Source organism: Tachypleus tridentatus, chromosome 9 (genome assembly GCF_004210375.1).
Source record: "Tachypleus tridentatus isolate NWPU-2018 chromosome 9, ASM421037v1, whole genome shotgun sequence".
Lineage (NCBI taxonomy): Eukaryota > Metazoa > Arthropoda > Merostomata > Xiphosura > Limulidae > Tachypleus > Tachypleus tridentatus.
The window spans coordinates 166946213-166961038 of NC_134833.1; the positions used below are offsets into that span (position 1 = coordinate 166946213).

Below are 14826 nucleotides of genomic sequence, written 5' to 3' on the forward strand. Positions count from 1 at the left end.
TAGCTATCCTGTTAAGCTAATCCTGATATGTAAGAAACACTACAATATTTACCTCAACATGATATACTGTAGCTATCCTGTTAAGCTAATCCTGGTATGTAAGAAACACTACAATATTTACCTCAACATGATATACTGTAGCTATCCTGTTAAGCTAATCCCGGTATGTAAGAAACGCTACAATATTTACCTCAACATGATGTACTGTAGCTATCCTTTAAGGTTATCCTGGTATGTAAGAAACACTACAATATTTACCTCAACATGATGTACTGTAGCTATCCTTTAAGCTAATCCTGGTATGTAAGAAACACTACAATATTTACCTCAACATGATGTACTGTAGCTATCCTGTTAAGCTAATCCTGGTATGTAAGAAACGCTACAATATTTACCTCAACATGATGTACTGTAGCTATCCTTTAAGGTTATCCTGGTATGTAAGAAACACTACAATATTTACCTCAACATGATGTACTGTAGCTATCCTTTAAGCTAATCCTGGTATGTAAGAAACGCTACAATATTTACCTCAACATGATGTACTGTAGCTATCCTGTAAGGTTATCCTGGTATGTAAGAAACACTACAATATTTACCTCAACACAATGTACTGAAGCTATCCTGTTAAGCTAATCCTGGTATGTAAGAAACACTACAATATTTACCTCAACATGATGTACTGTAGCTATCCTCTAAGGTTATCCTGGTATGTAAGAAACACTATAATATTTACCTCAACATGAAGTACTGTAGCTATCCTGTTTAGCTAATCCTGGTATGTAAGAAACACTACAATATTTACCTCAACATGATGTACTGTAGCTATCCTGTAAGGTTATCCTGGTATGTAAGAAACACTATAATATTTACCTCAACATGAAGTACTGTAGCTATCCTGTTAAGCTAATCCTGCTATGTAAGAAACACTACAATATTTACCTCAACATGATGTACTGTAGCTATCCTGTAAGGTTATCCTGGTATGTAAGAAACACTACAATATTTAACTCAACATGATATACTGTAGCTATCCTGTTAAGCTAATCCTGGTATGTAAGAAACACTACAATATTTACCTCAACATGATGTACTGTAGCTATCCTGTTAAGCTAATCCTGGTATGTAAGAAACACTACAATATTTAACTCAACATGATGTACTGTAGCTATCCTGTTAAGCTAATCCTGGTATGTAAGAAACACTACAATATTTACCTCAACATGATGTACTGTAGCTATCCTTTAAGGTTATCCTGGTATGTAAGAAACACTACAATATTTACCTCAACATGATATACTGTAGCTATCCTTTAAGCTAATCCTGGTATGTAAGAAACACTACAATATTTATCTCAACATGATGTACTGTAGCTATCCTTTAAGCTAATCCTGGTATGTAAGAAACACTACAATATTTACCTCAACATGATGTACTGTAGCTATCCTGTTTAACTAATCCTGGTATGTAAGAAACACTACAATATTTCTGGTATGTAAGAAACACTACAATATTTACCTCAACATGATGTACTGTAGCTATCCTGTAAGGTTATCCTGGTATGTAAGATAAACAACGTACCTGCACCTGCACCTCCTGGAGTTCTTCCTTCAGATTTTTTACATCTGAAGGTTTACCGTCTCGACTTTCTACAGCCAGTTTTTCTAAATTCTTTAACTGCTGTTGGTGTAATGAGTGTTGAGATGCTAAGTGCTGTTCAAAATTAAAGAATGTTTAAGTTTTTCTCTATATCAAAAGAATAAATAAAAAAGATACATTTACATTATTACATTACTTCATAAGAAAAAACTATACAACAGAAAAGTAATGTTCAGAATACTGTAGAATAAATAGATCCCAAATATTTATTTATTGGTCAGTATTGTTATACTTGTTTAATGGTCAGTACTGTTGAACTAATTTAATGGTTAATAGCATTGTTTTTATTGAATGATCAGTATTGTTTACTTTTTCAAATATCCATTCAATAATTAAAGTGGAAGAAAACTAAGCTATTCTTGTTATTCATCTAAGCTATAAGAGAACTTTTCTACACTAGAAGTAACAATAACTAATGTATGACAGAATGTCTCTATCATGAAGTAATGTTAACTAATGTTTGACATAACATATCTATCATAAAGTAATGTTAACTAATGTTTGACAAAACATCTCTACCATAAAGTAATATTAACTAATGTTTGACAGAACATCTCTATCATAAAGTAATATTAACAAATGTTTGACAGAACATCTCTATCATAAAGTAATGTTAACTAATGTTTGACAGAACATCTCTATCATAAAGTAATGTTAACTAATGTTTGACAGAACATCTCTATCATAAAGTAATGTTAACTAATGTTTGACAGAACATCTCTATCATAAAGTAATGTTAACTAATGTTTGACAGAACATCTCTATCATAAAGTAATGTTAACTAATGTTTGACAGAACATCTCTATCATAAAGTAACAAAACATAAAATACCTGCAGGTGATCTGAGAGATCATCACTATCTTCTCTATCATCACTATCTTCCTTAAGCTCATCAATATCATGAAGATGTTGCTTAGCAACATGAATAGCTTGGGCTAATGTCTGTATTTCATTCTATATAAAGAATAAAATCAAAAACAAAAGTAAAACTAGAATACTATATTTTATTAAAAGATCTGAGTTATGAACACAATATAAAACATTCTCTATTATAACATCACATTTTTCTCATGAGCTTATAGTACAACATACAAGAGTAACCATAATATTATCAGCATACATTTAGAGTAGCAACATTCTCTTCTTCCTTTATGACAGTGGCCAGAGAAGCTTCCACAAATGTCTCAACAGCTTGGACTTCCTGTTGAACTGTATTCAGAACACCAACTACTCTAGATAAAGCTTCATCAGAAAAACAGTTACACAGAGGCTGACTTGTTTCTGCTAGCTGTAAAATGTACATCTGCAACTGCTGTAGATCACCATCAACAACCTGATGTGTACAAATAAATACAGGTATAAGTATTTTACTTTTATATAAATGTACTTTTAAACACTTAACTCGAATAGAAGTTATCTCAGGTCTATGTTAAAATCTGTAAGCACAACTAAACAGTCAATTGTAGTACAAGGTGTATCAGATCTGTGTTAAAACTGATAGACACTACGAAACAGTCACCTGTACTACAAGGTGTATCAGGTCTGTGTTAAAACTGATAGACACTACTAAACAGTCACCTGTACTACAAGGTGTATCAGGTCTGTGTTAAAACTGATAAACACTACTAAACAGTCACCTGTACTACAAGGTGTATCAGATCTGTGGTAAAACTGATAGACACTACTAAACAGTCACCTGTACTACAAGGTATATCAGGTCTATGTTAAAATCTGTAAAACTACTAAACAGTTACGTGTAGTACAAGGTGTAGCAAATATGTTAAAACTGATACTTATATGTAACTAGACATACTGAATTATGTTCTACACATTATATGTAACTAGACATGGTGAATTATGTTCTACATGCTATATGTAACTAGACATACTGAATTATGTTCTACACATTATATGTAACTAGACATGGTGAATTATGTTCTACATGCTGTATGTAACAAGACATGGTGAATTATGTTCTACATGCTGTATGTAACAAGACATGGTGAATTATGTTCTACATGTTATATGTAACTAGACATGGTGAATTATGTTCTACATGCTATATGTAACTAGACATGGTTAATTATGTTCTACATGCTATATGTAACTAGACATGGTGAATTATGTTCTACATGCTATATGTAACCAGACATGGTGAATTATGTTCTACATGCTATATGTAACTAGACATGGTTAATTATGTTCTACATGTTATATGTAACTAGACACAGTGAATTATGTTCTACATGCTGTATGTAACTAGACATGGTGAATTATGTTCTACATGTTATATGTAACTAGACATAGTGAATTATGTTCTACATGCTATATGTAACTACACATGGTTAATTATGTTCTACATGCTATATATAACTAGACATGGTTAATTATGTTCTACATGCTATATGTAACTAGACATGTTGAATTATGTTCTACATGCTATATGTAACTAGACATGTTGAATTATGTTCTACATGCTGTATGTAACTAGACATGGTGAATTATGTTCTACATGCTGTATGTAACTAGACATGGTGAATTATGTTCTACATGCTATATGTAACTAGACATGGTGAATTATGTTCTACATGCTATATGTAACTAGACATGGTGAATTATGTTCTACACATTATCAGTATCTAGACAAGGTGAAGTAATCTATTTGATACCATTATTTTAACTAAATGTGGTGATATGTAACAGTTTATGATAATAGTATCCTAACCACACTATATCTGTCATACCCACTGACAATGCTGTTTTGTTTGGTTCATAGCTCTTCAAACCAGCTGTGACACAACAGTAGTGGTTAGAACACTATTAATATAAATCATATGTCGTAACAATAATAATAAACACTTGTATATACTGACAAACAATAATTATATCTGTCACAAGACATTAGTGTTATTGTTGGCCTAAAGAGGTGTTGAGTGATTAAACACCTGTATCAGGATAGGATAAGATAAATACAGTGTGATTAGAACACTATTATTATACACTTCTAATTCTCAAGAATCCCTAAAGAACTATAGAAATATAATATAATAGCCCTAACATTAATGTTTTATAACAAGTATTATTGTTATCATTCTACAAATTATGTGGAACAGCCTTGGTTAACTCATAACGTACTTTATTTCTAAATAGATACAGTGAAGTTCTGTGCTACATTTTATCTGTAACTAAATGTGTTGTGTGCTACACACTATCAGCTTTGGTGAAGTTGTGTGCCATGTATTACTTTGAGAGATTTTTAAGTTAGATAAAAGAAAGACAAATGTGAAAATAATTATCTTAAAATTTTTAACATTTTTATGATATTTGTTTTTAATTAACAACATTTTGTCTATATTAGTCACAAAAAACACAAACACAAGCTCATGCAGTATCTGTATTAACAATCAGAACATTATGAAATTCTACATCTATCTTTTGTTTTATATATTTGTAGTAAAAACCTATGTGTGAAACACTCTTCATGACAGAGCTGTTTAGTAGAAAACTTGCCCATAATTAAACTCTTATAATTTTACTGTTGCTGTTGTATTGAGGTGTTAACTGTTAGTACCACAATAAAAAAAAGTTTACAAGCCACTGTTTCCTGCATCATACTTACCCGTTGTATCTGATATTGCCTGTCAGTCGGAAATGATCTTGCTATGAATATTTTGTGTTCTACAATTTCTAACCAGCGGATGATGGTTTCCACTACAATCACCAACTGTAACTCAATTTCATCCTGATCTCCAGTTACCACTGATGATCGTAGTGCAGTAAGGCTGTTGTCTACTTCTGATGACAATGTCTCACTGTGAGGTAACTCAGCTACTGACCACATCTGTAACATCAGTTTACCAACACAAAGGTAGTGGTTCCATTAATTATATCAAATTTAATTTACTCAAAATCAGTGAAAAGAAAAACTCTGTACAGTTATAATAATGTTCCAAGTTTTATTGTCCTTAACATTATATATGCAAAAACGGCTCGTTTGGGTCGAGAAAATATTTTACATAGAAGAGCGAACAACGTTTCGACCTTCTTCGGTCATCGTCAGGTTCACATCTTTCACAAAGATCAGTGATTACAGTGATTTCTTAGTGTAGCACATGAGCTTTTATTAACTTCAAACTCCAAGAGATGTGTTTAGTTTAAGCACAATAATGCTAGAAGGTTTTCTTTCCTAATGTTGTACTAGGTTCAAACTGGTTTGAAGTGTGTTGTAACAAGTCATCTTTCATAAAGAACTGTAGCCTCAAACACCCATCAATGTCAGTTCAAACTATGAGATGTTGGCTTTTATATTTCTCAGTAATATACTTACTATGAAAGGACCAAAACATATTCCTCCATCATTAAGCCTCTTCTTGAGTATTTCACTGTCTAAATATGTTACTCTTACATAAGTAATGACATGCTAATGCTTATATAGATAATTCACATAAAATGCAATAAACTTGATGTATCTGTTGTTAATCATACATTTATATCCCATTACTTATAATTAAAGTACAGTAATTCTAAGAGTAACATCCCATCTGTATCTATTGTTTATATTTCACATACATTTACTTTTTACTAGCTACAATTAAAGTACAATAATTCTAACAGCAGCATCCCATCTGTATCTATTTGTTACATATCACATACATTTACATCTTATCAGCTATATTTAAATCAAAAAATTCAAACTATCAATTTTTAAACTGTTTTTCCACTTCATGAGTCTTGTTGACTCAGAAAATAAACCTGTTAAGTGTTATTAGTTGAGTTTTGAGTCAATTCATCCATCTACTTACAGAGATTTGTTCCAAGGTTGATGGAGAAGATTTATATCTTGCTGCATATTTCTGGATCTTCTGATAATATTTGTGTATTTGTAATTTAATATTTGCTTCTGGTTTTGATATAACTTCCTGCTGACTTTGTTGCTCACATAACTGAGACAAATACTGTAAGTTAACCAGAATATCTTCCTGCATCTTCATGCTTTGTCCTAGCTCCTATAAAACAACGTAATACAGGTCAATAAAATTAGTTTACGTGAAGAACTTATAAACCACTTCTATGAAGAATGATATTGAGAGTTATAATTTTCTTACAATTAAAGTGTATTTCTGAAAGGTACTTACCCCTCTCACATAAATAGCTATTCTGAAAGGTACTTACCCCTCTCACATAAATAGCTATTCTGAAAGGTACTTACCCCTCTCACATAAATAGCTATTCTGAAAGGTACTTACCCCTCTCACATAAATAGCTATTCTGAAAGGTACTTACCCCTCTCACATAAATAGCTGTTTCTCATCCATTGCTACCCTCTACATGAGAAACATCTTTCACTTGTGCCACAAGCCTGCTACCTCCCCTCCATTCAAATTGACTGATTCTAATGTGTGTCTCATGCAAATTATCATGTGTCAACTCTCCACCAATAACAGTGAGACACATTCTCATGATGCAAGTGTCTCCCTGTATTTTACTTTACTAAACTATCACTTCAACTTATGGCAGAAGATGGAAGCGTTAGTTTTCAGTGAATAGGAAGGATGGGAAGTGTAAGAAATACATTTTCAGTGTAGGAAAATTATAATTTCCAGTATAATACATTATCTATAATTACAGAAATATTTAGAATCCCACACTGAACAGGTGGAGAGACATATACAAGGAAAAGAAAGAAGCATCTTTCATAAACACATAAAAGACACTCCCTAAGATAAGTCAGTAAAATACCAAGACATCATGTGGTGAATCATACCTATTCCAAACCAGGTATACTTTTCACCCATCGAAAGAGCACGCCACATATCTGGATAACAAAAGAGGAGCACATCCAACTGTAGCTTGATCTGAAACATGCATCATCGATAAAGTTAAATCTTACAAAGTATAGAAGCAGGTAAAACGAAAAGGATGTGTCCTACATGTAGAGTAGATAGAAAGTGACATACCGTATACAGTAAGTTAACTATATCCAGTGTCCTACATGTAGAACAGATAGGAAGAGACATACTGTATACAGCAAGTTAACTATATCCAGTGTCCTACATGTAGAACAGATAGGAAGAGACATACTGTATACAGCAAGTTAACTATATCCAGTGTCCTACATGTAGAACAGATAGGAAGAGACATACCGTATACAGTAAGTTAACTATATCCAGTGTCCTACATGTAAAACAGATAGGAAGAGACATACTGTATACAGCAAGTTAACTATATCCAGAGTCCTAGATGTAGAGTAGATAGGAAAAGACATACTGTATACAGCAAGTTAACTATATCCAGAGTCCTAGATGTAGAGTAGATAGGAAGAGACATACTGTATACAGCAAGTTAACTATATCCAGAGTCCTAGATGTAGAGTAGATAGGAAGAGACATACTGTATACAGCAAGTTAGCTATATCCAGAGTCCTAGATGTAGAGTAGGTAGGAAGAGACATACTGTATATAGCAAGTTCACTATATCCAGAGTCCTAGATGTAGAGTAGGTAGGAAGAGACATACTGTATACAGCAAGTTAACTATATCCAGAGTCCTAGATGTAGAACAGATAGGAAGAGACATACTGTATACAGCAAGTTAACTACATCCAGTACTCTACACATATAGTAGATAGGAAGTGAAATACTGTATAAGACAAGTTAACTACATCCAGTACTCTACACATATAGTAAGAAGGAAGTGGCATACTGTATAAGACAAGTTAACTACATCCAGTACTCTACACATATAGTAGATAGGAAGTGACATACTGTATAAGACAAGTTAACTACATCCAGTACTCTACATGTAGAGTATACAGGAAGTGACATACTGTATACAGCAAGCTAACTACATCCAGTACTCTACACATATAGTAGATAGGAAGTGACATACTGTATAAGACAAGTTAACTACATCCAGTACTCTACATGTATAGTAGATAGGAAGAGACATACTGTATAAGACAAGTTAACTACATCCAGTACTCTACATGTAGAGTATACAGGAAGTGACATACTGTATACAGCAAGCTAACTACATCCAGTACTCTACACATATAGTAGATAGGAAGTGACATACTGTATAAGACAAGTTAACTACATCCAGTACTCTACATGTATAGTAGATAGGAAGAGACATACTGTATACAGCAAGCTAACTACATCCAGTACTCTACACATATAGTAGATAGGAAGTGACATACTGTATACAGCAAGTTAACTACATCCAGTACTCTACACATATTGTAGATAGGAAGTGAAATACTGTATAAGACAAGTTAACTACATCCAGTACTCTACATGTATAGTATACAGGAAGTGACATACTGTATACAGCAAGCTAACTACATCCAGTACTCTACACATATAGTAGATAGGAAGTGACATACTGTATAAGACAAGTTAACTACATCCAGTACTCTACATGTATAGTAGATAGGAAGAGACATACTGTATACAGCAAGCTAACTACATCCAGTACTCTACACATATAGTAGATAGGAAGTGACATACTGTATAAGACAAGTTAACTACATCCAGTACTCTACATGTATAGTAGATAGGAAGTGACATACTGTATACAGCAAGCTAACTACATCCAGTACTCTACACATATAGTAGATAGGAAGTGACATACTGTATAAGACAAGTTAACTACATCCAGTACTCTACATGTATAGTAGATAGGAAGAGACATACTGTATACAGCAAGTTAACTACATCCAGTACTTTACACATATAGTAGATAGGAAGAGACATACTGTATACAGCAAGCTAACTACATCCAGTACTCTACATGTATAGTAGATAGGAAGTGACATACTGTATACAGCAAGCTAACTACATCCAGTACTCTACACATATAGTAGATAGGAAGTGACATACTGTATAAGACAAGTTAACTACATCCAGTACTCTACATGTATAGTAGATAGGAAGTGACATATTGTATAAGACAAGTTAACTACATCCAGTACTTTACACATATAGTAGATAGGAAGAGACATACTGTATACAGCAAAGCTAACTACATCCAGTACTCTACATGTATAGTAGATAGGAAGTGACATACTGTATACAGCAAGCTAACTACATCCAGTACTCTACACATATAGTAGATAGGAAGTGACATACTGTATAAGACAAGTTAACTACATCCAGTACTCTACATGTATAGTAGATAGGAAGAGACATACTGTATACAGCAAGTTAACTACATCCAGTACTCTACATGTATAGTAGATAGGAAGTGACATACTGTATAAGACAAGTTAACTACATCCAGTACTTTACACATATAGTAGATAGGAAGAGACATACTGTATACAGCAAGCTAACTACATCCAGTACTCTACATGTATAGTAGATAGGAAGTGACATACTGTATAAGACAAGTTAACTACATCCAGTACTCTACATGTATAGTAGATAGGAAGTGACATACTGTATAAGACAAGTTAACTACATCCAGTACTTTACACATATAGTAGATAGGAAGAGACATACTGTATACAGCAAGCTAACTACATCCAGTACTCTACATGTATAGTAGATAGGAAGTGACATACTGTATAAGACAAGTTAACTACATCCAGTACTCTACATGTATAGTAGATAGGAAGTGACATACTGTATAAGACAAGTTAACTACATCCAGTACTTTACACATATAGTATACAGGAAGTGACATACTGTATACAGCAAGTTAACTACGATTCAAAACATGGCTGCCAGGTACTAACATACACATGGGGTAGAAAATAAAATCACACCACTGGTAAGTCAACTACAATCCAAAACATGGCTGCCACAATGAGCACATGTCACAGAACTACAACAAGATTCCTTTGAGTTAGTGAACCACTGACACTGGAGTCATTTAAGAGAGTTGGAAACAAATAATCAGAACTTACAGTTCAGATATCCTACTCTGAAAGCAGCAGTTGGATGTGGTGATGTAAACGTGAAAATTAGGATACTGATAATTCCTTTCTCACGAGTGAAATATGTTGCACTGCAGAAACTCCTTGGCTAAGAAAAACCAGTGAGGATTTCTGACTCAGGGATATTCTTCAAATCCCTCTCAACAATAATTCCTCATAAGGAATTCAAAGTAGTATGGGAACTAACCTAATTGGCTATATTCTCAAAGGACTTCAAATTCAATAGGAGTTCACTGGGGTAGATGTTTCCATCAAGATGTTCCTAGATAACACCATTTTGATTAAGACTGGAGAGCTAGCAAGCCCCTCTAATCTCTTCTGAATATAAAAGGGAGACATTACCCTCAAGGTTTGTCAGACGAGGAATGAAAAATCAGGAAACAAGGTACACAATCAAGAGGAATTGTAGATCAATGGTCAGGGTCATCAAGGTTTGGTCATTGAGTTGTGTTTTCACTATTTTATATTTCTGGATAAGGGGACTCATGATAAAAGGAGAATGATTTACTACCCACTGAACCCACTCTTACCCATCATAGAGTCCTTTAGGGATGCACTACAATGCAGCAATGCCATGGTTTTGTGAGCACTGTACTCAAACACCAGCATTAGACACAATGTTCACAACACCAGTTGAGAGCATCCAATAATGATACTCAGTTGACCCTCGTCCAACCAGCTGACTTACCCTGAAGGGGGGGACTGCATGTCTACAGGAAATCACCACCAAAGTGGTATGTTCGGATTGGACCCTTTAACCACAGGAATCCTCTCCTCCCCTTCACAGGTCATCACACATGGCAAATACATAGGTGGATGTCAGATTCCAGAGGAGATAAACTGAAAATACAGAATCTTCTCTGGAAGGTCCCTCACTATATACAGGAATCCATACCAAGGGAAATAATTTGCATGGGAGAGTCAATTCCAATGGAGGAAAGCTAGAAGGCTTGTAACATGTGTAACAATTTTTTGTTATATAGAGGGCAGCACTAAATGAGAATATTTGTTTGCTTGTTTGCTTTTTGAATTTCGTGCAAAGCTACTCAAGGGTTATCTGCACTAGCTCTACCTAATTTAAGAGTGTAAGACTACATGGAATGCAACCAGTCATCACCACCCAGTGCCAACTCTTGGGCTACTCTTTTATCAATGAATAGTGGGATTGACCATCACATTATAATGCCCCCATGGCTTAAAGGGTGAGCATGTTTGGTGTGATGGGGATTCGAACCCACAACCTTCAGATTACAACTCAAGTGCCTTAACAACCTGGCTAAATGAGAATAGCCATTTGTATATGCAGAAGTAATGTATGTTATTGTATGTCAACATATTTTTAGTTTGTAAGTTATTAAGTATGTGGTGAGTTAGTACATTACTCATACATTAAGTATATTGTTGTTTAATACATTAAGTATGTGATAAGTAAACAGATCAAGCATGTGGTGAGTTAATATAAATTCATCTCTGGGCTACGTAACAGTTAAATTTCCCATACAAAACGTTAGGAAATTTCTTGTTTAAAAATGATGTTAAAATGTTCTCAAAACTAACAGCATATGTTGTATATAAATAAAAACAATAGTCTTCAGGAAAACCTTTAAAGACATTTTTTTTATCATCATAACTTCAGTGAAATTAATTTTATCTTAATTTCAGCATTTTCCTTTCCGCTTGGTATAATTATATCTTTCAGTTAAAAATGAACACTTAAGTTTCTGGTCATAACTGAATAACTTATGTGGTAAACATAACATTTAACATTATAATTCATAGTTCTAACTCATCATGTTTTCTTCATTCCTTAACACTTGAAACTTCCCTACCATTGAAATGTCTTTTTCTTTCCGAGTCTCTTTCCTAGTTTTGCTCTCCTCCAAAGCAATGACAATAGAGCGTTCTTTCCCCTTAAGAGCAGTGTTCAGTTCTACCATTTGCAGTTTCATGTCCAATACGTTTTTAGTGTCTGATGTCTGAGCCACATCATCACTTTCTTCAAATAATTTATTTAGGTCTTCTTGCTTTAACTTCAACTCAGATTTTAAATACTGCAAAAAATATCAGTACATAGGATAATGAAACAACTTACTAAAAATAACAAGTTCCCAACACACGTGTAGATTGATCAGTACATAGGATAATGAAACAACTTACTAAAAATAACAAGTTCCCAACACACGTGTAGATTGATCAGTACATAGGATAATGATACATCTTACTAAAAATAACAAGTTCCCAACACACGTGAAGATTGATCAGTACATAGGATAATGAAACAACTTACTAAAAATAACAAGTTCCCAACACACCTGTAGATTGATCAGTACATATGATAATGAAACAACTTACTAAAAATAACAAGTTCCCAACACACGTGTAGATTGATCAGTACATAGGATAATGAAACAACTTACTAAAAATAACAAGTTCCCAACACACGTACAGATTGATCAGTACATAGGATAATGAAACAACTTACTAAAAATAACAAGTTCCCAACACACGTGTAGATTGATCAGTACATATGATAATGAAACAACTTACTAAAAATAACAAGTTCCCAACACACGTGTAGATTGATCAGTACATATGATAATGAAACAACTTACTAAAAATTACAAGTTCCTAACACACCTGTAGATTGATCAGTACATATGGTAATGAAACAACTTACTAAAAATTACAAGTTCCTAACACACGTGTAGATTGATCAGTACATAGGATAATGAAACAACTTACTAAAAATAACAAGTTCCCAACACACGTGTAGATTGATCAGTACATAGGATAATGAAACAACTTACTAAAAATAACAAGTTCCCAACACACGTGTAGATTGATCAGTACATAGGATAATGATACATCTTACTAAAAATAACAAGTTCCCAACACACGTACAGATTGATCAGTACATAGGATAATGAAACAACTTACTAAAAATAACAAGTTCCCAACACACGTACAGATTGAGCAGTACATAGGATAATGAAACAACTTACTAAAAATAACAAGTTCCCAACACACGTGTAGATTGATCAGTACATATGATAATGAAACAACTTACTAAAAATAACAAGTTCCCAACACACGTACAGATTGATCAGTACATAGGATAATGAAACAACTTACTAAAAATAACAAGTTCCCAACACACGTGTAGATTGATCAGTACATAGGATAATGAAACAACTTACTAAAAATAACAAGTTCCCAACACACGTGTAGATTGATCAGTACATATGATAATGAAACAACTTACTAAAAATAACAAGTTCCCAACACACGTGTAGATTGATCAGTACATAGGATAATGAAACAACTTACTAAAAATAACAAGTTCCCAACACACGTGTAGATTGATCAGTACATAGGATAATGATACATCTTACTAAAAATAACAAGTTCCCAACACACGTACAGATTGATCAGTACATAGGATAATGAAACAACTTACTAAAAATAACAAGTTCCCAACACACCTGTAGATTGATCAGTACATATGATAATGAAACAACTTACTAAAAATAACAAGTTCCCAACACACGTGTAGATTGATCAGTACATATGATAATGAACCAACTTACTAAAAATAACAAGTTCCCAACACACGTGTAGATTGATCAGTACATAGGATAATGAAACAACTTACTAAAAATAACAAGTTCCTAACACACGTGTAGATTGATCAGTACATAGGATAATGAAACAACTTACTAAAAATAACAAGTTCCCAACACACCTGTAGATTGATCAGTACATATGATAATGAAACAACTTACTAAAAATAACAAGTTCCCAACACACGTGTAGATTGATCAGTACATATGATAATGAAACAACTTACTAAAAATAACAAGTTCCCAACACACGTACAGATTGATCAGTACATAGGATAATGAAACAACTTACTAAAAATAACAAGTTCCCAACACACGTGTAGATTGATCAGTACATAGGATAATGAAACAACTTACTAAAAATAACAAGTTCCCAACACACGTGTAGATTGATCAGTACATATGATAATGAAACAACTTACTAAAAATAACAAGTTCCCAACACACCTGTAGATTGATCAGTACATATGATAATGAAACAACTTACTAAAAATTACAAGTTCCTAACACACGTGTAGATTGATCAGTACATAGGATAATGAAACAACTTACTAAAAATAACAAGTTCCCAACACACGTGTAGATTGATCAGTACATAGGATAATGAAAC

The 14826-nt window shown here is 33.4% G+C and overlaps 1 protein-coding gene across 1 annotated transcript in view; it reads right to left on the reverse strand.

The window, feature by feature from the left end:
- LOC143226903 (uncharacterized) overlaps positions 1–14826 on the reverse strand; it is a 64996-nt gene that overhangs the window by 38291 nt on the left and 11879 nt on the right. The window contains exons 4-9 of the mRNA XM_076458443.1: positions 12426–12647; positions 6462–6665; positions 5279–5500; positions 2780–2992; positions 2491–2613; positions 1582–1713 (exon numbers count right to left, since the gene is read on the reverse strand). Coding sequence (XP_076314558.1) covers positions 1582–1713; positions 2491–2613; positions 2780–2992; positions 5279–5500; positions 6462–6665; positions 12426–12647 — 1116 coding nt within the window. The remainder of the gene's footprint in view (positions 1–1581; positions 1714–2490; positions 2614–2779; positions 2993–5278; positions 5501–6461; positions 6666–12425; positions 12648–14826) is intronic.